Source organism: Pseudorasbora parva, chromosome 1 (assembly GCF_024679245.1).
Source record: "Pseudorasbora parva isolate DD20220531a chromosome 1, ASM2467924v1, whole genome shotgun sequence".
Lineage (NCBI taxonomy): Eukaryota > Metazoa > Chordata > Actinopteri > Cypriniformes > Gobionidae > Pseudorasbora > Pseudorasbora parva.
In genome coordinates this window covers 3,101,373-3,127,260 of record NC_090172.1, presented here as the reverse complement: position 1 = coordinate 3,127,260, position 25,888 = coordinate 3,101,373, and the positions used below count along the sequence as shown (strand labels likewise).

At 37.5% G+C, this 25,888-nt stretch overlaps 1 protein-coding gene across 2 annotated transcripts in view; it reads right to left on the bottom strand.

Annotated features, from left to right (window-relative positions):
- Positions 1-25,888, bottom strand: part of ankrd11 (ankyrin repeat domain 11) — a 218,477-nt gene that overhangs the window by 32,179 nt on the left and 160,410 nt on the right. For both annotated transcript variants that reach the window (XM_067452027.1, XM_067452034.1), the window contains exons 3-4: positions 24,352-24,497; positions 13,864-14,002 (exon numbers count right to left, since the gene is read on the bottom strand). In XM_067452027.1, the coding sequence (XP_067308128.1) occupies positions 13,864-14,002; positions 24,352-24,438 (226 nt within the window). In that variant the 5' untranslated portion in view covers positions 24,439-24,497. The remainder of the gene's footprint in view (positions 1-13,863; positions 14,003-24,351; positions 24,498-25,888) is intronic.

Genomic DNA, 25,888 nt, shown 5'->3' with positions numbered 1-25,888 from the left:
TATTTTTAAAGCCTTATTTATGGAAGGTCAAATTAAAGGGATAGTTCACCCATTACTTCCGCAGAGTAAGGTCAAAATACCGGAGCAGTCATAGATATATTTACGTAGAATCCTCATTAGTGCCTGCACGAATCAGCCGAATGAGGCAGCTATGATCGCGCCGGTATTTTGACCTTATTCGACGGAAGTAATGTCACTGGAAATACTAGAGGAGATTCGTCTGATGTGAGGTAAAAAATAACACAAATACTGTTGTGTTTCTGGCAGAAAGCGATCGTTTCGTGTCTTAAGAAATAAATGTGTGTCCACGAGCCTCAGGGTTTAATATGGATTCGTATGTCTGTGTGTTTTTTACTCTCATAGAAATACACCCCATTGACACGCATTATACGAGCAACGGCTGAGTTGAAAATCTTCATTTGTGTTCTCCTGAAGAAACAACACCTATGATGCCCTGGGGGTCAGCAGATCAACATCAGGCTCATTTTTGGGTGAACTATCCCTTTAAGACTTAACAACCCAAGGAAACCCTGCAACATTAAACTTTTTCAATGAAATGCTGCTAATAGTTTGAACCTATGTATATAACCTTACAGTTATGGAGGCGATGTAACGAGTTTTTCACAAACAACCCAAACCAGAAGAGCAGGTCTGTAGCGTCTCTGATCAAAACTGAACAACTAAAAAACAAACAACCCTGAAATGAGACCATGATGTACCAAGGACATGTTCACGAGCTCAAAATATGTAAAGATGCTACAGTGTCAGCAGTTTATCAGTCCTCAGTTCGAAACAAATTAGGCAATATTGCTACAAGCTCTGCCTCTGAGACTGAAGGCTGAAGGGAATCTAGGTCAGGGACTGAGGGTTACAGGGACGACAGACCAATGTTCAATGACCACATCAGTCAAACACATTATGCATTGGGATTAGGGTTGGGTTCCAAACTCAGCACTTTAACCGCTTAAACTCCGTGTACCCTGTACAGGGTCGGGATTGACATCGTCATGTATAGGGATGGGCATTTTCCCAAAATATTGTATTCGAATATTTGGGCTCATAAAAATCGAATATTCGTTTATTTAAATTAGGTATTTTGAGAAAATGAGAGATGTTTCTTTCTTTTTTTTTCTCAACATGTCGTCACCATTTCTGAACAAGCTTATGATTAGGCAATGCACACAACACGCTTACGTTATATCTTAAGGTTTTTAAAGGGGGGGTGAAATGCTGTTTCATGCATACTGATCTTTTTACACTGTTAAAGACTTGGAATCCCATACTAAACATAGACAAAGTTTCAAAAGTTAAGGTGGACGTTTGATGGGAGTATTTCTTTGTCAAAAATACTACTTCCGGTTAGTCATAAGTTTCGGCAAGTTTTTTGAGATCATGCGTCCCCATTGACGTTAGTGGGGGCGGAATTTCCTTGTATGGGCCTTACGGACAATTCTACCGGAAGCGCGTGAGAGAGAGCGAGGGAGAGAGCGAAAGCAACAGCCTACGCCCATCAAAGCGGGGCTTGTAGGATGCTGGACAGGTGACAATTACACATAGCACATAACAATGTCACCAAAAAAGTGGGTTTTTGGTTGCCAGACCAAGACAGTCCTGCACAGATTCGCCAAAAACCCCGCGTTAAGGCAACAGTGGATGTAATTTGCTTTTCCGGATCAGCAACTGAGTTGCGCAAAGGTTTATGTCTGTTCACTGCATTTCGGTGCCGACTGTTTCATAAACAAGGCCCAGCTTGACGCCGGCTTTTCCAATCGCCTAATGCTGAAGGATGGAGCAGTCCCAACGATAAAGGTCCTAACGTTAGAACCGCAGGCTGTGAGTAAGAGTGCTTCAAATGTCTGTGTCTTTGCCTATGCTCATCAAGTAGCCCAAACATGATCACGTATAGTTAATTGATCAATGGAGCATGCGATGTGTAGTGCGTGTACATTTGTTTAGCTGGCCACTATATGTGTAACTTTATGTTTGTGTATTGTAAAAGCACTCCAAACAACAATACACAAAGGGGGGAAATATGTTGAACTAAATAAGCGCGCTTCTTCATTCAAATGCGCTACTATTCCGTGTCTATCTATGTAAACACTAGCCTGCGGTGCAAAACCAGTCCGCTTACTAACGTTACAATTGTCTACACAAACCACGCGTAAACACACACACACACGTGCACAACTGCACTTCCCACATGTACACCTTCAAAGACAAAAATACGACGATATAATTCAAGTATAAATATGTAAATAACACAAGCCGCTAAGCATATTATATAGTTAGTGTATAACTTGTAACTTACCACATACAGACGTCCTGCTCTAGTCGTTTTTGCTGCTGCTCCTGTTCAACTGCAGCCTCTGGGTCTGATTCCGGATCATAGATGTATGGCTGTATCTGATTAAAAGCCATATTTTTTTTTTTGAATAAAGTTTTTTTTACCGCTGTTAGGGATGACGCTCGACTCAACACACAGCGCGCTGCTGCACACGTCATTATTTAGCTCCGCTCACACGACACGCCCCCACCCGCTCGGCTTTTTTCGGAAAGACTCGGAACAGCGCATCTTTCTTATATAATTATTAAAAAAATAAAGACTTTTCGGAGATATGCAGGATGCAATGCTACTCTATAGGTACTCAAGATTGACATGACACTGACTGAAACTGAGTGTTTCACCCCCCCTTTAAAACATTAAACAGTGTGTAAAAAAATCCCTAAAGAACAAAAGCATTATAAGCTCAAGGAGCACGAGCGCGTCAGTCAGCGTGCAGAACGTACACACACAAACACACACACACACACATACACACACACACGTCAATAGGCTATATAGCCTACCGACCTGTGTGTGTGTTTGATATGGCTGATGTGTTTACTTTGTATTGTTTCACATTTTCATGTAGAGAGAAACTATAATATTATTGGATTATGATATTATTCTCGGGTGAGAAAATGCGCCACTGACAGGCGTTGCGGAGACAAAGATAACGGTTAAGTGAAGTTTGAGTGAAGAACTTTGTGTTTTCTGTTCATAAACCCTCAAAGAACTTTAAAGGAAGCATTTGTCTGGAGATCATTTTGCTATCATCAGTTATCTCGCCATCACTCGGGGTACAGATGAGCTTACCTGCACTCCTGAGCAGTGATCGCTCATTCCACTGGTGTTTGGATTTCATGTGATTCTCGTTTGTGGTGGTGATATCATTATAACTCAGTTTCAGTAATTGATTTCATCAAAAGTAACTCCATTTTGTAACAGTATTTTCAATTTTCATCTAAGTAATTCCAGACATCGTGAGGCAGACGTCATTGTGATCAAATGCACTTAACTTATTAACCTGCTTCACAGCGCCACCCAGTGGATTGAGTTATAACTGCGAGATTTAGAGGGATTTCTCATGGATTCACCGCATTTACAGCCAGCCAATTAACAAAATGAAATTCGAATAGTATTTTTAGTTTCCGAATGTTAATTACAGATCGAATATTCGACTATTCGAATACGACACCCCTAGTCATGTATTTACTTTCCATTTTAAATGTCTGTGGAGGAGATCTGACCTCATATGTGGAGCCATTTGAAAGCTTAGAGTCTCTTCTTTCTGGAGATATGCATCACTTTGGCATTTGTTTTACACAAAGTAATGTATTTACACTAAATTACTCTGGTGCCATTTCCGCCTGGATTTGGCCGACCCAAATTGAAAAGCCTCCCACACACACATACAGTGGTCTAGGTTCAAAATGTCAGTGTCATTTTACAGGAAACCCTTTAAAGTTACATAAAAAACTGCTAAAAGTCATAAACATGTACGTATATGTTGTCTAAGCTGTCATAAGGAATAAAATCATATGTTGTTTGGAACTGGTATGGGTTTGCCAAGACAGACGTGGAGTTTTTTCCGTTTTTGGTTTAAAAAATGCTATTCTGCTGAGTAAGATGCAGTGCATGTTCATGCCAAGTATCCCTGTATGTTGTTGCATTGTTTGGGCTAGATGCAATAAAAAATGTCACTGTCTAGTTTTCCTCAGAAAATGGTGCTACTGGTGAATGTTTGACTCCTTTTAGTCTAAACTACAAAGTGTGACTTAAAACACAGCTGGGACTTTGATTCCAAAAGGGTGTTCATTTATTTATTATTCATCCCAGAAATTGGTGTTACATTCGTCTTGCTTTGGGTGAAATAAAAGCAAAATTTGCTTTAAGTTGTCAGCCGTTTGTACTTATTGCTTTCCTTAATGTGTGTGTGTGTGTGTGTGTGTGGGAGAGAGAGAGAGAGAGAGAGAGAGAGAGAGAGAGAGAGAGAGAGAGAGAGAGAGAGAGAGAGAGAGAGAGAGAGAGAGAGAGGGAGAGAGAGAGAAATCGTAAATCAGAAAAAAAATCGTAAATCGAATTAAAACAAAATAAAATCAGAGATTTTATTTTTAGGCCGTATCGCCCAGCCCTAGTCTGAGAATATTAAAGCGCAAAAAGACTTTACGAGTACTGTGTGTCCTGCATGTTTGTGTGAATGAATGGTGCTGATCCGCAGTATATTTAAAGCTTTGTGCAGCTTTGTTTCATCAAATTAAAAGATAAATTAAAGTTTAATGTCTTCATTTGATTACCAAAAAATGCAAAACGCAGAATTTGTGGGATTTTTTTGTGAATCGAAATTGAATTAAAAAGAAAAAAAAATATTAATATGGTTGTTTTTATGAATTCAATAAATTTAGTAGCTATAGCCTATATTTAAAGGTAAATATTACAGTGAACAAACATCACAGACAATGGCAGACCCAAGGCAGTTCTGGCATAATAACACTTCTATAAATGAGTTCTCTTAAGGACTGAAAACAGGTACTGGTTAAAAAGGGAATGGTCCCCAACTCTAATTGGGATATAGTTGCTAGGGTTCTCCGGGTGGTTTCTATCAAGTCAAAATTGCTTATAGAGGTGTGGTTTTACTTTCGCTTTTCTACGCTATATCGCATGAGTTATTCATGTCAGGAGCTTTAAAGATGTATGGTTAAGGGTTTGTGCAGAAAGGCAATATTAACAGTAATGCTTGCCCTGGTAATAACCCAACATTTCACATGGCTCCGCAGTCAAACACCAGAACTCTCTGCCCAGTGAAAACAGGAAATGAAGGCAGAAGAGACAGGAAGTGCCAGCAGGATGTTGTGTCAATAGTTTATGCATGGCAGATGAAAGGACAGCATGGGGGAGGGGGTTAAAAAAAGTGGCAGGATTGGTTTCACCAGCCTCGATGATGAGCAAAGTCATCCAGAGAAAACGCAGAATATTGATGTATATCCGAGAGGCGTTGTGATCGCAGGCCACGCTTCACCTCTTAAGCAGAAGTTAACTTTATTGTCCCCGTGGGCCAATTGGGTTTGCAGCTCATTCGCAAGGCACAACATAACATATAATACAACGATATAATACAGTCCAATACACTATACACCCCTGCATCTAAACCAGGCCAGCTGGACATATACCGCATACCCGAATATAAGACGATCCCCCATTTTTCAGACTTATTTTTTGGGGGAAATGAGATTTTCGTGGAAAAAATCTGGTTTTCAACGGACCACATTTTTATTTGAAAATGCTATTGATAATTAATTGGATTTTTTTAAACACGATTCATTAGTGCTCGACATTAAGCATGTTCATGTGCTTGTCCTTCGGATAAGTAAATCGGTCATTCACTCATCCGAGTAAAAAATTTGCTTTTTTAAAGGGCATTTTTACCCCTAATCTTATATTATATTCTTACATATGATCTGTACATTCAATTAAAATAAGACACTATAGGTCTGTTACCAATCAAATTAAATAATTTGATAATAATAAAAGAATACAACTGCATTAAAATGTTATAAGATTTGCATTTTTGGATAAACAAGACATTTTAGAAAGTTTGTTTAAAGGTGCACTATGTAACTTTTCGTCCACTGGAGGGCGCCTATTCTAAACGGCTCGCGAGTAGCGGGACTTTTATTATGACGGGACGGGACACAGTCGCCGGGCACCCGCACTTCCGCTTTTTCCTGGTCAGGTAAAAACAGCTATTTTTATCATATCAGATACATTTAAGGGGCCAAGGGCATCAGAAGTAACTGTAATTAAATTATTTTTAATTTACAGAAAAAATAAGAGTAATACCTTACTTTACTTTTTAAAGAGAAAAGTAGTTAAATAACAGTAACTAATTACACTCAACACTGGTGTAATCACATACAATATTATTTGCCTCTCTCATCATTTTGTCTTTTTAAATGTATTCAAAGCTTGTAATGTTATCACACATAATTTACTAGCTGTAGTATTTAAAAAAAAAAAAATAAACACATTGAAACAAGAGCGTTCAAACTGTGAACTATGGCTGTGCAATATATCGAAATATCGCAAATGTACATATCGCAATGGATCGCAATATCTGAATAATTTTAATAGGCTACTTCAACATTGTGAAAAGTGTCTGTTTTAGGTCACACATCGGGCAGAGAATAGACTGGGCACATTACTGTTACTTATGTGACTTTGCTTGACTTTAAAAAGAGTTATTAAACGCAATAATTTGCGAAAAACAATTTGCAGTCTCGCGCTGTTTGACACGCGCACCGAAACGTGAACAATTTGTGACACATTTTTCTACAACACTGCTGGTCACTTTCAGAAGTTGTAGCTTTGCTTTCTTTTCCCAGAAAGAATGTGAAATGCAAATGGTTTCATTCTCAGTTTTATATAATTTAAATAGATTTTACACACTAATTGCAATATCGTATCGCATATCGCATTAATTAACAAGATATCGCATTTTTCTTAAATATCACACAGCCCTACTGTGAACAAACAAGTTTATTCTATGCTAATGGTTGTTTTGGTAACTCAGTATATATTTTTAGTAGTTTAAATGGTGTAATGTTTGTGAATTTGATTATGTACTTATTCATTTCCTTGCGAGTGCTGTCAAGATTAATCTCTGATGCCGTGGACTTGCCGCTAGAGCTCCGCCCACTCGCTGTTCTGATTGGCTGTGGTTTTTGATTGATTTTTTGCATCTCGTTGTCACGTCGTGCCTGGTTTAGACAGACAAGTTGCTTTTTGCTGGAATCTTATCGTGTCGCGTGTAGTTAGGGCACGGTGTGAGACAGCAGCAAATCTCTTCTATCACACTTTCTGAATGCGAGTGTGTGCGCATGATAGCCGGAGACCAATAGTGTGTGTACCAGCGCACATGCCTGCCAGCGTTAGCAAAGCGTGGGCCGCAGTGGACCAGCAAATATTACTGTCTCTTATCAGCCAACCCACTCCCTTCACTCTGATCCACAACATTCAGTAGCACGCATGCCCAAAGATATCAAATCATCCAGTGCATACCCCCCCAAAAAAAGCAGCTTCTCTGTAACTTCCTCTGGAAATGCATTATTATTTGCGAGCAATGCATCAGTACTAGCTGTGGCACTGCATCCAATTTCCATGCCAAGTTCTGCCTCTTATACATAATGCAGCAAAGATGTCTGTGGCCCGAGAAAGCGCGTAATGAGCAAACACAGAAGATGGAGGCAGGAAGACGGAGAGATGGAGAGAAGTATCCTGAGTGCTCCTGGGCCTTGTGGGTCGCTCCGAAACTACAGCTAAGTGGCACAGCCGACCGTGGCACGGTCTCGCTGCATGCAGAACGCACGAGCGAGAGAGACGCGGGGAGGGAGATGTAAAAATATCAGATGGATAAATTATGCATTTCAAATGGAATCTTCCAGAAAATGGAGGACAGAAAACACCCTTTTGTGACGAGAGTGAAGCTGGCTCCATTTTCCCCAGGACTTCGATACAGTTACGGTCGATAATGATCTGGGTGGGGCCAGAACTTTTCATTTGGCCTGTTTGAAACATGATACAGTATATATTTTTCTATGCCAGGTTTTAAAATTAAAGCAGCAGTTAAAACACAGAAATAAATCATTAAAATTAGGAATGGAAATTTTAGCCGATACCGATAATTCTATACATTTGAATGCCGATAACCGATATATCGGTACATAAATCTAAATCTATAATTTTTGAGAGCCAAAAACACTTACTATTATAAGTCTTACTATTAAATCCATGTCCCAAATACACATTATGTTCTTATTATAATTGTATGTAGCCGATATGATAGACATGTTGCGCTTGCAACTGTATTTTCCTTTTTTTGAAGTGATTCCAATCATATTTCAAACATTTCAAAGCAATCATGGTTAACAGTAATATCTGGAGTCTCTACGCTGAAGGAGATAATACATTATTTATCAGCTTTAATATATCGGCCAAATTTGATCTAGCTGCCGATATATATTGTGCATCCCTAATTAAAAGTTTTCACTTGGTGCAAATAAATAAAGTTAGAAATAAATAAAATAAAGTTTGGTTGTTTTATAACGTACCAAACACAGTAGAGATGTATAATCATAAAAGCTATCAATCATATTAAATAATTAGTGGTAGTACGCTGGGATGCAAAATTATGGTCGATATGATAACCAATAACTCTTTATGTTTGAAAGCCGATAACTCGTATATTGGCCGATAAATCTAAATCCAACTTTTCATATCATTTTTAAGAGCCTGATTACAAAAACAAAACCCTCACCATTTAATCCATGTCCCAAACACACAATTATAATGTTCTTTATGTAGCCTATAAATGACAGACATGTGCTTGCAACTGTATTTTTCTCTTTTGATTTCAATTATGCCATCATGGAGAATGCACTAGAGGCTGGCATTTACAGGAATCCCACGGGATGGGAAAGAAAATCACTATTAACAGGGTATATACAGCAATCCTTAAGTTAAATTTACTACTTTTTAATACCTTTTTTACTACCTTCAGAATATTTTTTAAAACCATCACGACACTGAATTGCAAGTGTTAATCAGCGACCTTTCTATTATTTACACAGATTTTGACATATATAACAAACAAAAAAGAATAGATTTAAAATCGACACTAGGAGGAAATCTGTTATAAGTTATCATTCAGACACAGTAAAATACATCTCAACATTCACAAAAGTTGGTTGAGGAGAAGCATTACTGAATACACATTTGATTTCAATTAATAATTGGTAATTCAGCATTTAAATTATTTAGTGTTTTTTTCCCAACAACAAAACCTGAGCCAAATATTACATTTCTATAACTGTGATAAGTTGATGAATTAAACAAAATACTAAAAACTAGTCAATCGATTAAAAACTTTAACTAGATTAATCACACATTTTTTCTGTGATTAATCGCAATAAAAAAAGTTTTTGTACGTTTTTAATATAATAATTTCACAGTTAATCAAATTAATGTAGAAACAACATAAAGACAGTATATTTTAAATACTTGTGTAAATGGCATCTTTTTATGAATGAAGGCCAGTATCACTGATATCAATACAGTTACTGATTTTTTTTTTACATTCATTATTAGGATTTCAAAAATATAACAGTTTTTAATTTAAGTAAACTTAAAACAATGCTAACATAAATCCATAATAAATGTCATGTTTATTCCTGCCATTCCTGTCTTAACAGTTAGGAAATATACAGAAATGTAATACAGTTATCAAAGTTATATGTAGTCTGCACTGCATAAACTATAAATTAAATAGTTAATCCTTATTAAAGCTACAAAAGTTATTTAGTCAAGCGCAGCGAGTCATTTTCTCTGTTCCCTTTGTTCTTTAACTTTACTGACAGGAAGCTTTATTGGCTGCGGTCCCTTTAAGAGCAGACAGACACGCGGATCTATGGATCGCGCCTCATTCTCTCACAACTCTTTGTTCATTTTAGACTATATATATATACATCGTTTAAGATTGCTCTTATGAGGATAGTCGTTGAAGATATGCCTTGAAGCAAGTCTAAAATAAAACGTAAGCCAGCCACTTCTGTTGAGCGCGCTGTGCTCGGAGATGATGCCGAACGACCACTGAATATGACGTCAGCATCAAACATACGCTGAGACGGAGACGAAAGATCTTTGATTATGTGCCCAGATATGCTGAAGCCCATATTTAAACGAACTAACGCGAACGCAGATAGAATTTCAATATAATAGGACACCTGATAGTCTGAAAAAATAATACCTAATTTGGAAAGAAATAATACCTCTGAGGCCAAATTTAACACTTTTAATGGCCTTAAATTTGACAATTTTGATTTATCACTTTTTAATACTTTTTAAAACCCCGCGGACACCCTGATTAATCACAGGGGTGGGATGGGAGTAGGGCTGTTTCGAATGCCATTTTTTCAGCTTCGAAGCTTAGGTGGCAATCAATATCGAATATTCGAAGCTTCGGTGGGTGGGGCTAAATATATAATAATAGTGTCGGTTTGCATTTGTATCCTCTTTCACGACTTCACGTTTCACTCTTCGGCATCGTAAATGTGTTGCGGCAGACCCAGTGGAGTGCAGTGTTGCATTTGGTGCAATATGATCAGGTGGCACACATTCTTTAAATATTAATACACATTTAATAATCTTTTAAATAGAACAGTTTCCGGTACGCATTACACGGGCAGGTTTATGCTCCGAAAACGGACAGTGCACAAGTGATACAAAACACAAAGTCTGTTGAGAGCAAGAACTTTAATAAGGTATTAATAACGAACCTTTCTTTAAAACAAATGAATCCCAAAACAGAAATTAAATTAGTAACACACAGTGATTTCAATGATCTGTAATAAATAAAGAACACGGTAGCATGCTTATAAACAGTTGAATAAGAATAAATGAATTGTTTTTAAAATGACACAAAATGTAATATCTATTACAATTAGTTTTATTCTATATAAGGGATTTATTTTTTGTCTTATTCTGACTTTTTGGTAATTTAAATCTTTAAAATGCGCGATGCTTTTATTGAAAGCATGTTGCAGTGTTTTTTTTAATTTATTATTATTATTTCAAGCATGAGTGAGAATGAGTCCGCGACGGAAGTCACGTGTTGAAAAAAAAAAAAAACACGAATATTCGAATCTCAAAACTGAAAATCGAATGCCACCTCACCGAACGAATATTCGAATATTCTAGTACAGCCCTAGATGGGAGCGGATTAGTTTGTTTTTTACCAGGAGTCGGCGACACTGGGAATCATAATAACACTATGATACTATCTATAAATATACTATGTTAATATAATAACAACATAAATTAACTATGTTTTCTAATTTTAAAACTCAATGCTAGTGTCTCTTTGCTCTCTTTGTTTGCTTTGTGTGGCTGGTTAAGTGAATGATGTGCTCAACACCCTTAATCAATAATATTAGAGAAAGGAGGTTTCCCAATGCACTTTTTAGCCACGAAAATCAGGCATGAAAGCCACGCTGCAACGACTACTGCTGGAAAACGATACCTCAGTTGTGCTCATGGACATTTTAGGGCAGTCTGAAGTAACCAAAAGGAGACTTTTTCCAGACAAGCACATTTCTTTGTTTTTTACTCGGACAAGTGAATGAACATGCTTAATGTCGAGCCCTGAACTGACTAATAACTTTTCATTGCCATTAGGGTGACATTTCTGAACCTAAACATAGGAGCCAGATAAAAATAAAAATAAAATAAAAGCTAATTTAAAAGAAAACATTAGCCAGACTTTGCATTTGAACTCTTCAAGTATTGGCAAAAATGTCATCATCTCAGCTGTTCTCATACTATTCTTAGGTTTGCTTTCTTTGGGGAACTAACTCAAGCTCATTGCAGCTTAATCAACAATACTCTCCATCTGCAACATCTTCCTTTCCATTTCATTCAGGCCACGATGGAGTTTATAGTGGCTTTCGTAGAAACTACGAATGCTTCATAATAAATAAAAAAGCCCCCATAGAGACAGAGCGTATTTAGGCCACGCCCACACCGGGGGAAAACAATCCAATGCTCTCCATTGACTTTGCATTGCGTGAGGCTGCCTCGTCATTTCTTACTTATTACAAAAAACAGAACTGCTGATATGTGTGACGAGATGTACAGTAAACAAGCTAAATTAGTTTTTATAAGCTGTCGACCCAAAAAAACAAGTGTTTGAGAAAACGAAAGTGGACACTAAGGCAATAAGACGTGAAGCTTCAGAAGGAGGAATGGGGACATTTTGGGATCCTGACACTCAGTGTGTCTTCGTGTGCAGTAAATATTTAGTCAAATATCCAAATGTCAGTTTTATATATTATACTTCGTGTCGCTGATCACTTTCCCCTCCAGTGGGCGTAGTTCTCAGTGTAATATAACATGTCCCGCTCTGTCTCTATTGCATGTATGCACTTTTTTGTCTTAAAACGCTTAAACTCTGTGTACCCTGTACAGGGTCAGGATTGACATTGTCATGTATTTACTTTCCATTTTAAATGTCTGTGGAGGAGCTCTGTCCTCATATGTGGCACCATTTAAAAGCTTAGAGTCTCTTCTTTCTGGAGATATGCATCACTTTGGCATTAGTTTTACACAAAGTAATGTATTTACACTAAATTACTCTGGTGCCATTTCCGCCTGGATTTGGCCGACCCAAATTGAAAAGCCTCCCATACACACATACAGTGGTCTAGGTTCAAAATGTTGGTGTCCTTTTACAGGAAACCCTTTAAAGTTACAGAAAACACTGCTAAAAGTCATAAACATGTATATGTTGTCTAAGCCCAAAAAATGGCCCTGGAGTTTAAACGCTCATTTTTTTGGGTCAGCAGCTTCTAAACACTTCTGGGTCTTTGGTTCTGTTTTTTTTTTTTTTAAACTTGTTTGCTGTACACCTTGTCAGATATCAGCTTTTAGACATTGTACGTTTTTTTGTAATAAGTCAGAAATAGCAAGGAGACGCTTCCCCCGATTGAAAGTCAATGGACACGGATGGTTTGTGGCTTTCAGATTATGACGCGTGCCGCTCTGTCTCTATGGTAGCAAAACTATCCGTCCAATTTTCAGAAGCAGCCGAACGGTTTATATGGTCTGCGCTCATTGCGGTAATAAAACAAAAAATCTGACTAGTCCTGTGCTGGAAATCATCCAAATGAGGGAGGAGAGAATGGAGAGAACAGCTCAAAACATGAGAAAGTCCCGGGAAGGGTGCATGAGCTGGAGCACCGCCAAGAGCTGGACGCTTTCCATTAGGATCAGACAATGATGCAGCAAAAACACATGCAACAAAACCCAAGCTACCCTCACAGAGGCTGGTGCTGCTAACGCACGGCCGCTGAATATGAGAACTCAACGGGTATTTATAGATAAAACAAATGCAAAAGCCACACTTCAGTGTTTATAAGTGTTGGAAACGTACAGAGAAAGAGAGGCAGGCCGTTTAAAGAATGGACGTGACCACACCCCCCATTAGCATCACAATGAGCACTTCAGGCATTGTCTGATGAGAGGGAAAATGGGCAAGATTTAACGCCTTACGGCCACGTCTCCAAAGGGGGAGGGTGTGTGTGTGTGTGTGCCAACGGCTTGCTAAAAGGTTAGAGAGACTGTGCCTCGACTGCAGAAAAAAACAACCACAAACCCAACGTACATTCAAACCGTCTCTCCAAACAAGTTACACAACACAACCATTTGACCCTACATTATAAATAGCAGCATAAACGTGCAGCTTGCTGAAAAATTCCACATTCAGAGTAAATTTAAAAGATCCACGTAAACAAAAGAGTATGCAATCTCACCCGTCTCAGCATGTCCTATCCAATAAAATCCCAATTACTGGACTAACGGCTTCTCCATCAGCACACACACACACACACACACACACACACACAGTACTAAAGAACAACAACAACAGCAGCCCACACACACACACACTTCCTGTTACCCATAGTTCAGTGCTTCACACTGGCCCATCCCCTTACCAGAGTCAGAATCTTTCTGATCTCCATTGGCTCCGACGGTGAAGGGCAGCTTCCTCTTAGGAGCTTTCTCTTTCATCTCTTTGACACCATCGCTGCGGTCCAATTTAGGAGTCTTGTTTGACGAGCCTTTGTCTTTATCCTGCGGGAACACGGGGAAGAGTGTAAGTTTAGTACAGCAAATGATTCAGCTCGGAGTTAGGGACAAGGACAAACATTGCTGTCACAAAGAATAAACGTAGAAGATACAACTGTGTATGGTTTTATACATCTTGAGAGAAGTCTCTAATGCTCACCAAGGCTGTATTTATTTGACCAAAAAATACTGTAAAAATTTAAATTATTATTACACTTTAATATAGCTGTTTTCGGTTTCAATATGTGTTAAAATGTAATATATTTTTATGATGTAACGCTGTATCATCATTACTTCAGTCTTCAGTGTCAAATTATCCTTCACAAATCATTCTCATATGAGGATTTGAGCTTAAGAAACATTTATTATTATGATCAATGTTGAAAACAGTTATGCTGCTTTTTATGTGGAAACCATGATACACTACTATTCAAAGGTTTGGAGTAAGTTATTTATATTTATATATATATATATATATATGCACGCACGCACGCACACGAGGCCAAAAGTACATATGGACGTATTGGACATATTACTATTTGTAATGTTTCTGAAAGAAATTTCTTCTCATCAAGCCTGCATTTATTTGATCAAAAATACTGATTTTTTTAAATATTGTGATATATTACAATTTAAAATATTTGTTTTTCTATTTATTGTACTTTAAAATATCATTTATTTCTGTGATGCAAAGCTGAATGAAGCCAACAACATTAGAAATAGTAATGTGTCCAAACTTTTGACCTGTACTGTATATTTAACACACACACACACACACACCGTATTAAATTGATCAAAAGACAGTAAAGTCATTTATATTTTTACATTGTTAAAATAAATGCTGATCTTTTCACCTTTCCATTTAAAGAATCCAGAAAACAAAAGCAAGTTTCCACAAAAATATTAAGCATGCACAAATGTTTTTCAACATTGATACAAATTAGAACCATCATTAATAATTGAGCACCAACGATAAAGCACAAAATCAGCATTTTACTGCGATTTCTGAAGGTTTACGTGACACTGAATAATGAAGCTGAAAAAACTGCTTTAAAATCACAGAAATCATTTTTATTTTAAATTATATTAAAACAGAAAACAGTTATTTGAAAGTGTAATAATATACAATTTTTTGTGTGTTTTTACAGTATTTTTGATTAAATAAATACAGCCACGGTGAGCTTGAGAGACTTTCAAAAGCATTTAAAACATGTTTCCAAACTACTCTAATATGAACGTTCTCTCCAACATCAGGATTTTAGGGGTAAAACCGTGTGTTCTAGATGCTGTTATATATTTACAGATGATATCAATCTTCTTTGCTGCCCAGTGAAAAGATTAAAATAAGAGAAATTTCACCATTTAAGTGCAGAGACAACGTGTGTGTCCATAAAAGCTCTTCTAAAGTGACTTGAAGCCAGAAAGCAGATATTCTGTGTGATAAATACTTAAGTAAGAAATTGGAGGAGGGGTTTGAAACAGTTCCAGACCTTTCACATCAACAACTGGAAGCCATCAGAAACCCCCACCATCTTCAAAGCTGCACACACCCCGTCCTGCCAAAAGCCCACCATTAAAGGCCTTCAATAGTCATCTCAAATACAGCCCCTTTCACCACACACACACACACACACACACACACACACACACACACACACACACACACACACACACACACAACTCTTAAGAGACAGTTTCACACTGCCTGTGGTTTCTTGCTACTGTATAACTAGGCCAGGTTTCCAACAACCACGGAATGGGTTTATTAGGGTAAAATTAATGTATTAAATGGAGATGAGAGCACCTGAACTTAATTAATGAAAGTATTATGAACACAACATGTGCATGCACTTTGGACAAACCCAACGGCTGGCTTCAATTTGGAAATATATAAACCCAATGGTTGGGTTTGTCCATATTTCAGCCAAACATGGGTTGAAACCAATTTTAGAGTGGCATGCAATGGAAAATAAATGGCTTTAACCGGATCTCTTCATCAGAACACATGGTTGTGGGTTGTTGTCGTATAATATAATTAGTATTGTCATCTTTTAAAATGCAGTAAATTGTTAAAAATGTCTTACATGTCCTGTTGATATAAAAACTGCTTTGTCTTTAGATATGTTTTTAAATTGAATGAGTCAATCATAGTTCAATAATTTACAACTGTTATAGATTAAAATGAAAAGCATACAAATGTTAATAAATACCTTAGGCATGATTTTTAATAATAATGTCTTTTTTATTAAATTACAGAATCACCTTTTTTATTTTCCATCCATATATTTCGAAAAGCGTAGGACGATAGATTTCGTCTCTGAAACCGTGTCCTCCGGTGTGACACCAAATCCTGATTTGAAATCGGCCACTTTCACTGACAAGTTTAATTAGTTGGACCCCATTCAAGGTCATGTGACTGTGAGCCCCATGGTAAGATTTAGTCTCTCAATCGCTCAAATATTGAACTTTCTTGGAACCACTGTAAAAGTGTTCATTTCCCTTTATTCTCGATTGTGTCACACCATAGGACACATTTCAGTAAAAATGTTCTAAAAAACAACAACAACAACAAAAGTTCAGACTCAAAACAAGACACAGAACATTATTCTTTTTTTTTATATATATACAAAAAAAGCATTTTTTACTACCCAATAATAATATAACGTCTATTTTGAAACTAATATTTTAAACCCAACAGTTGGGTATGTCCTTATTTGACCCAAAACATGGGTTGAATTTCTTTTTTGAGTGGTATACAATGGAAAATAATTTAACCAGATCTCTTCATGAGAACACGCGTAGTTGTACAAATAATAACTCTATAACTTATATTATTAAATAATATTCCAAACCCAACGTTTGGATGTGTCCATATTTGACCCAAAAATGGTTTAAAACAAATTTTACAGTGGCATGCAAAGGAAAATAAATGGATTTAACCAGATCTCTTCATAAGAACACGTAGTTGTTCAAATAATAACGCCATAACTTATATTTTTAAATAATATTTTAAACCTACAATTTGGATGTGTCCATATTTGACCCAAAAATGGGTTACATTGTTTTTACAGTGGCATACAATGGAAAAGAAATGATTCAACCAAAACTCTACATGAGAACACATGTGGTTGCACAAATATCATCAGCATAACTTACATTATTAACTAATATTTCAAACCCAACGTTTGGCCAAATTTGACCCAAAAATTGGTTGAAACAAATTTTACAGTGGCATGCAAAGGAAAAGAAATGGATTTCACCAGATCTCTTCATAAGAACACATGTAGTTGTACAAATAATAACTCCATAACTTAATAAATAATATTCTAAACCCAGCGTTTAGATGTGTCCATATTTGACCCAAAAATGGTTTAAAACTAATTTTACAGTGGCATACGATGGAAAATAGTTTAATTTAACCAGATCTTATTAGAACACACGTGTTTGTACAAATAATAAGTTCATAACTTACATTATTAAGTAATATTTTAAACCAAACTGTTTGGATTTGCCCATATTTGACCCAAACATGAGTTGAAACAAATGTTAAGAGTGGCATGGATTGGAAAAGAAATGGATTTAACCAGATCTCTTCATCAGAACACATGTGGTTGCACAAATATTAAGTCCATAAATGCTGTGAGTAATCGTCAGATTGTTGCGAGAGGAAGTGAGACTGGAGCAGCTGGGGCTGTGTCTGCTACTGCTAATGAAGGCTAATTAAAGAGCTCTTAGTGCCGTGATAAAGCTAAAGCTGAATGCAGCGCCGAGCCGTTTCTGCGGCGTCCAGCCCACATCCCCCTCAGTCATGAGGCTATGATGTCATCCACACGTGCGCGCAGACACACACGTTTGTTTTCGTGAAATGTGGGGACAGTCCATAGGCGTAATGGTTTTTATACTGTACAAATCGTACTTTCTATCCCCTTACACTGCCCCTAAACCTACCCATCTCTCACACACACACACACACACCCCTAAACCTACCCATCACACACACACACTGCCACTGCCCCTACCCCTAAACCTACCCGTCTCTCTCTCTCACACACACACACACACACACACACACACCTTAACCTACCCATCACACACACACACACCACCCCTAAACCTACCCATCACACACACACTGCCACTGCCCCTACCCCTAAACCTACCCATCACACACACCACCCCTAAACCTACCCATCACACACACACACACACACACACACACACACACACACACACACACAACCCCTAAACCTAACACACACACCCTACCCCTAAACCTACCCATCATACACACACACCACCCCTAAACCTACCCATCACACATACCCTACCCCTAAACCTACCCATCACACACACCCTACCCCTAAACCTACCCATCACACATACCCTACCCCTAAACCTACCCATCACACACACCCTACCCCTAAACCTACCCATCACACACACCCTACCCATCACACACACCCTACCCCTAAACCTACCCATCACACACATCCTACCCCTAAACCTACCCATCACACACACACACCCTACCCCTAAACCTACCCATCACACACACACACACCACCCCTAAACCTACCCATCACACACACCCTACCCCTAAACCTACCCATCACACACATCCTACCCCTAAACCTACCCATCACACACACCCTAACCCTAAACCTACCCATCACACACACACACACACACACACACACCCTACCCCTAAACCTACCCATCACACACACACACCACCCCTAAACCTACCCATCACACACACCCTACCCCTAAACCTACCCATCACACACACCCTACCCCTAAACCTACCCATCACACACACCCTACCCCTAAACCTACCCATCGCACACACCCTACCCCTAAACCTACCCATCGCACAGACCCTACCCCTAAACCTACCCATCACACACACACACCCTACCCCTAAACCTACCCATCACACACACCCTACCCCTAAACCTACCCATCACACACACACCCTACCCATCGCACACACACCCTACCCCTAAACCTACCCATCACACACACACACACACACACACACACACTTCAAAGACTCCCTCTCACGGCGGCGGTGAGAACGATAGCTAGATGAGAGCAGAATTTCTTGCAGCACGTTGAGAAATCAAGCAAAAATGCTTTTCCTGCTTTTCTCTAAACCATCTGTGTGAGCAGCCCTGTTTACTTACTGGCCTCCTAGCAACGCTTTCACTCTTCCTCCCTCCCTCTCGCGAGCCTGATGCAATACTACACAGAATGATGTACACACACACACACACACACACACACACACACACACACACACACACACACACACACACACACACACACACACACACACACACACAATCTGGGCTGTAAACTCTTGCACCAACACACTGACCCTCACATTCAAAAACACTCATGAGAAGAAAAGTGCCTTTATTTATATAGTTTTGTACTGAATTTATAGAAGGCTTTCTACCACACGTCTTAGTTCCTTTCTTTGAATACGGAGTGTATACTGAGTGCTGTTTTAATGTTGTTTTGTCTGCATTAATGAATCCTGGGATTGACGCCAATGAATCCGATTAATCTCCATGTTGAACAACCTCAAGATGGTTAAACCTCTTAACTGAGGATTGCCATATTCTCTCAGTGTGGTGTGTTTATATTATAGCTGTTGAGTTATGGTCAAAATCAGGCCGAAGAGCAGAAGTATGCACAGAAACAGCAGGTCGAGACAAATGATGTCAGAATTTATGAACAACAATATGTGTGTGTGTACTGTTATAATAATGATGTATATTTGACTACACACACACATGTATATATTTAAGAAGGCCACACACATATATTTAAGAAATAATTTCATATAATATGCATATATATATATATATATATATATATATATATATATATATATATATATATATATATATATATATATATATATATATATATATATATATATATATATATATATATATATATAAGGGCTGTCAAAGTTAACGTGTTAACGCAAATTCACTTTAACGGCACTACATTTATTAACGCGCGTTAACGCAGTGCACATTTTCAGTTTGATCCTTGGCCCGTAGTTGGAGAAATCGAGATCAGCCATAGACGTAAAGGGGGCAGCAGCAAACATTAATAGGGAAAGAAAATGGTTATCATTAATATTCTAAACCAAAAGTGCAGTTATTGCCTATAAGCTACCATATTATCTGTTTAACCATATTAGACACCAGGTCGAAAGAAAAGTCTGTTTACACTGCTGAGCACATTCTCTGCGGTCCGAGCGCGATGCGTGAATACACTGCAGCTCACTCTCACTCATGTCTGAGGTAAATCATTGACACATCACCACTTATAGTACATGTGTTTTATTGAACTAAATGCATTACAATCGTCTAAAACAAATGCACAGGTTACTTTCTGAACAAGAGCGCTCCCGAGTCTGTATTCTTCACACTGTTCACGTGAATCGCGGCACAGTTCGGCGCGCACACGCAAAATACCGGCGAGCAGTTCAATAGAGCGCGCATCTCTTAAAGGGGCCGCGCTATATTCCTACTGGTGGAATATGGACCTCCTCCAGTATGGTGTGGTTCTGGTGCACTCACCGGTCCACATGACAGCTTTTACATTACCAGTTTTTCATACGAACTGTGCCCTGTTCTGAACTAAACCGCCAGTAAAACTACCTTCATTTATATTCTTAAAATGAGAGAAATCACTGCTTATTCTGAATTTTTAAGCTTATGCTTTAGAGACATGAACATGTTCTGTAATAAACATCTCTGACCTTTGATACATATCTAGTCTTCATGCTGTATTATTGATTATTATTGAATAAGTATGGTTTCACTAATAATAAACTTACATTTGCATAAAGCATGCATATTCGTCCATATACCCATGTTGATTAGAGCATTACAAACTTAATTCAAACTTAATTTAAGATACATTTACAACATATAAAAATCTGCGATTAAATTGTGATTAATCGCGAGTTAACTCACGACAATCATGTGATTAAATATTTTAATCGATTTGACAGCTCTAAAGTTTACAAAGACATTTGTGACCTTGGAGCACAAGGAGGGTATTTTATTCTAATTGAGATGCATCCCCCGAGAGCTGAAGAAATAAGCTTCCATTGATGTGTGGTTTGTTCAAATAGGAAAATATTGGTCTGAGGTACAACTATTTAAAAATCTGCAATCTGAGGATGCAAAAAAAATCCAAATATTGAGAAATCTTCTTTAAAGTTGTCCAAATTAAGTCTTTATAAAAATTTGATAGTAGCACATGCCTATATATATATTAATTAGAATAGATTAATTGCTGAAGCTTTTATCACGGCATACAGTATTATCACGGTATTGAAATAAGTCGTGAATAAGTGTTTCATAGAACAGGTTTAATGACCTTTAAAAAGAACCGGACATTTAAATACAATAAAGCAATACACAAAAATGTATAAAGTAAACAAATATTTAAAATGGTAAGAAAAAAACGCTCTCGCTTATTAATGCATTAACAATGAGATACATTTTTACAGAAGTTATTCTTCTCTGATAATGTTAATAAAAAAATTAAAAAAACGGTTAGTGTTAGCTCAGGTCTATTAAATACAGTTACAACTTTTAATTTTAATAATGTGTTAATAAATGCTGAAATTTACATTTAACTAAGATTAATAAATGCTTTAGAAGTATTTTTCATTGTCAGTTTGTTAATGAATTAACTAATGTAGAATATTTGAGCCTTATTGTAAAGTTTGTGACTGATAAAACAAAGAATCAGAACATATTCAAACAACATATAGGCCATGTAAATGAGTTCAGATTAAAAAATAAAAATAACCAAAAAATATTATATATATATACCTAATGTTTTTGGTATAAAAGAAAAATCAATAACCTATACAATGTATTGTTGGCTATTGCCACAAATATAAACCCGTGAGACGCAGGACTGGTTTTGTGCTCCAGGATCACATTTGCACAAGAGTTTTATATAAGAAGAAGGTCTATTAGTGTTGAAGTTACCCAGTAAGCTGTGTTATATAGAGCACAGGGATGTGTTTTAAGCACCTTAACCATCTTAAGAGAAACGGTGAACTATAGGCCGTACTCAGACTACAGTCTTTACCACGGCACGCACTGTATAAAGCTCCAATATCACATCATCATATCAACTGTTTTCTGAAAGACGTTTCGCTGGCTGTTTTCTATCCCTCGTCACAGCCTTGTTTTCATCCCTGTTGAAAATTAAATATGGCACTACCCTAAGGTCAATAAGTGTTTTTTTATAAGATTAATATATATAAATTATATAAATAATATAAATTAATATTTGGTTCAAATAAAGTACCAAAAGCAGGTAATCATATGGTTTTATAGAACAACACTATTAAAACACACAAGATTATTGTTTCTATTATGTATATTATGCAGAGGGGTAAACTCCCTGGTGATTGTTTTACACTTTACAGCAGATTAAATCCTTGTTTAATTTTGGCTACATCACATTTCATTCAAAATGTTCGCCTTTAAGGCCCCGTCCACACGAAGCCAGCGCTTTCCCAATCCGATCTTTTTTTTCTCCTCGTTTCAAGAAATATCTGCATCCACACGAGATTACCGAAACTGACTAAAAACGATGTAGTTTGCATGCCAGGCCAGTGTGTGGCGCTGTAATTCGCAGAAATACACTAAAAACGGAGAAGAGTTGTGGCTAGCAGGGGTGTAGCAGTGGTCGGAGGTGAGGCAAAATCTCACAATAAAATAACAATAAATACATTTGTCAGGATAAATACAAAAATCCTGAATGAAATGCTGCATGTTGTGTTGCCATATGAACGTCATAAGCAACACAAACATATGCAGAGATGGAGTTTGTATATAAAGCATGTCATTAAAAACAGCGCAACACTTCGCTACGAAGCACAAAGTGTGTCAGACTTGATCAAATGCACGTTATTGGAAACTATTTACTGTGAACAGAGCTGCTCTGAGACGCACATAACCTACACGCGTAAATAATTAAAGCGCAATATATTAAACCCGCAAGGCATATATTTATTGAATATACTGCATGTATTATATATTAATTAAATCGCAGCCTTTGTGATTTCACAATATCACTATGCTATAGTAACGTTTTAATATTTCTACAGCCTTAGAAAACATGGCTCATGGATTCCCGTCTGTGTCCATCGTCCACTTCCAGTAACTCAACACGAGTAAATTGCAATCATGACAGCTCTGGTTGTTTACCCTTTTGTATTAGTCATTAGATTGTTTAGAGCATAAGAAACAAATGGACATTATTTTTTGAAAAATTATATTGTGTTCATATGTTATAATATGTCCTCTGTAGTTGACACCAGGACTCAGTTGTTAAACATTTTTAATGAAATGAAATTGCATGTATAGGCAAAAGCAGTGGGATTTATTTTTATTTACGAATACATTTTTAAGTTTCAGGATTTTTTTTTAAAACAAACTTTTTCTTAAAGATGATTCTGAGCTGTTATAAAAGATATAACTGAATGCTTTGATATACCATCTTACTTTATGCAATATGTGGGTAAAATGGCCATACTTGGATTGTCCCATTCAATACACTGCATCTAATTTGCATATTATTGTGTTCTTGGTGTAACATGTAATGAAAAAAAGTGTAATAATTGGCAACATTTTTAATAATATGTAATATTTCATAGGAATATTGATATGTAATTTATTTCCCCATTTACTTGTTGTGTCTCCAAAATGCCTGATAAACATGATTTATGTCCTGGTGTCCTCTACAGTGGACATTTATAAAATCCACGCCATATTTTTTAACAAAAAATCCTATTTTGATTAGAAACCCCATAGCATTTTCCTGAGATGTTGATTTATAACAAACAATTAGAAAAATATGAGTGTTTAGCACTCATATTTCCATAAGAGTGCTAAACATTAATGACAGCCATTTTTAAAGACCAAGAAGTTGTTGTTATCCTGGTGAAACCTCCAACATTTGGTATCTGTGCAATACCCTGAATGTGCTCTATAAAGGACATCCTGACTCAAAACCTTGATGTGTGTGATCTCACAGAAATTCACTAAAATATAATGTCCACTACAATGGAGAAAAGTCTATTACTGGGTCCCAGGAGGTTAAAATTAAATAAAAGATTGTTCTTAGATTGTTCAACACAGAAATGCAGAGCAGTGTGAATCTGACGCTCCTACGACAACACTCGGGTTGCTACTTAACAGCTTAGAAAGGTTATAGGAGGTTATACCAGCAGAGTGTGTGTGTGTGTGTGTGTGTGTGTGTGTGTGTGTCTGTGTGGATATAAAAGTAGTTTTGCTCACCTTCTTCCCACCCTGCTTTTCCACCATGTCGGTGTTGAGTGGGAAGTCCTCCAGCTGGGGGGTTTTAGAACCCCCACCCTTGGGCATCGTTCAGCTACTGCCACGCCAAACCTCATTCACGCTTCCATCGCATCGTCATCGACCGTCTGTGAGACAGAGAGCCAAGCATTAGCACTGCACTGTCAAAGCGGCTTTAAGACATTTCACTCAACACATTTACATGTTTTGCTCATTTGTCCATTTGCAAAACCCTTTAATCTTCAAAACAAATCGCATTTAAATACCGATTTCATGAGAACAAGTGAGAAATTACACCTTTTAATGTTCTACACAACCAGTCAATCTATTAGATGGTGTAAGAACAATAGTAAAAACCGATACTTTATAAAAAAATAAAAAAAGACGGTGAATGACATTAAAGGAATGTTTAAAAAAAAATTAAGAGACCACTTAACATTTAAAAATCAATGTTAAGTGGTCTCATTTTTTTCCAGAGCTGTATATACAACCATTTTATTAATTTAAAGTATACTTAAATATAAATCAATACAAAACTACTTAATAAATTCACAGTAAAACCTAAATGTAGCATTTTAAAACCTAAGCCTCCTAACCCAACTACAACAGGCCTAAGTTAAAGGGATACTGTTATTCCCTTAACTAAAACAAGTTCATTACACGGCTCTGTGAAATACTTGATTCTGATTGGTCAATCACGCATTCCAGCGGTATGTTATTCCCAGATAACAGCCGCTCATCCGGGTACTGCGAGTTATCTTGACCGGTTCTACTTCTGTGCTTAACGCTGGCGCCATCTTGTGGCTTAAACAGCCGTGGGTTACAATGGAAGACTTCAAGGCGGGTTTCCTTTATAAAGTTTTAAATATGGATATTTTTCTCTCACAAACGCATCGATTGGAATCAGAAGGCTCTATTAACCCATCGGAGTCGTGTGGAGCTCGTTATTTGACGGACAGCTGCATTTAATGGACTTTAAACACAACTACTGCTGGGATTATCGTTAGCCTGGACTTTTTAAATATAACTCTGATTGTATTTGTCTGACAGAAGAATGTCATAAACACCTATAATGACTTGAGGGTGAGTAAATCATAGGCTTGGTTTCATTTTTGGCTGAACTAACCCTTTCAGCATTCATTTTCAACATTTAGCAGCAATAGATAAAGGCTTAAAGCAGGTTGGAACTGTTTTTCTTCGCGGAAGCTTTGCGTAAGAGCTAATCAAATATTTAATCTCAAGACAATATTTTGTGTCTAATTTATTTGAGACTAGTAGCCGTGTAATAAGCGGGATAATGTCCACCCAGCCGGTTGTTATCTCAGAATAAACCCCTTCAGAGTGACGCTCCGCTTTGCGTCGGGGTCCTGAATCCTGATCACTCTGTCGGGGTCTATTCTGCGATAACAACCGGCTGGGTGGACATTATCCCTTACTTATACATCCCTCTCTCGTCTCAGTGCGTGCTCTTAATCTCTCTGACGCACGGTGACGATCTGATAGCATTTAGCTTAGCCCA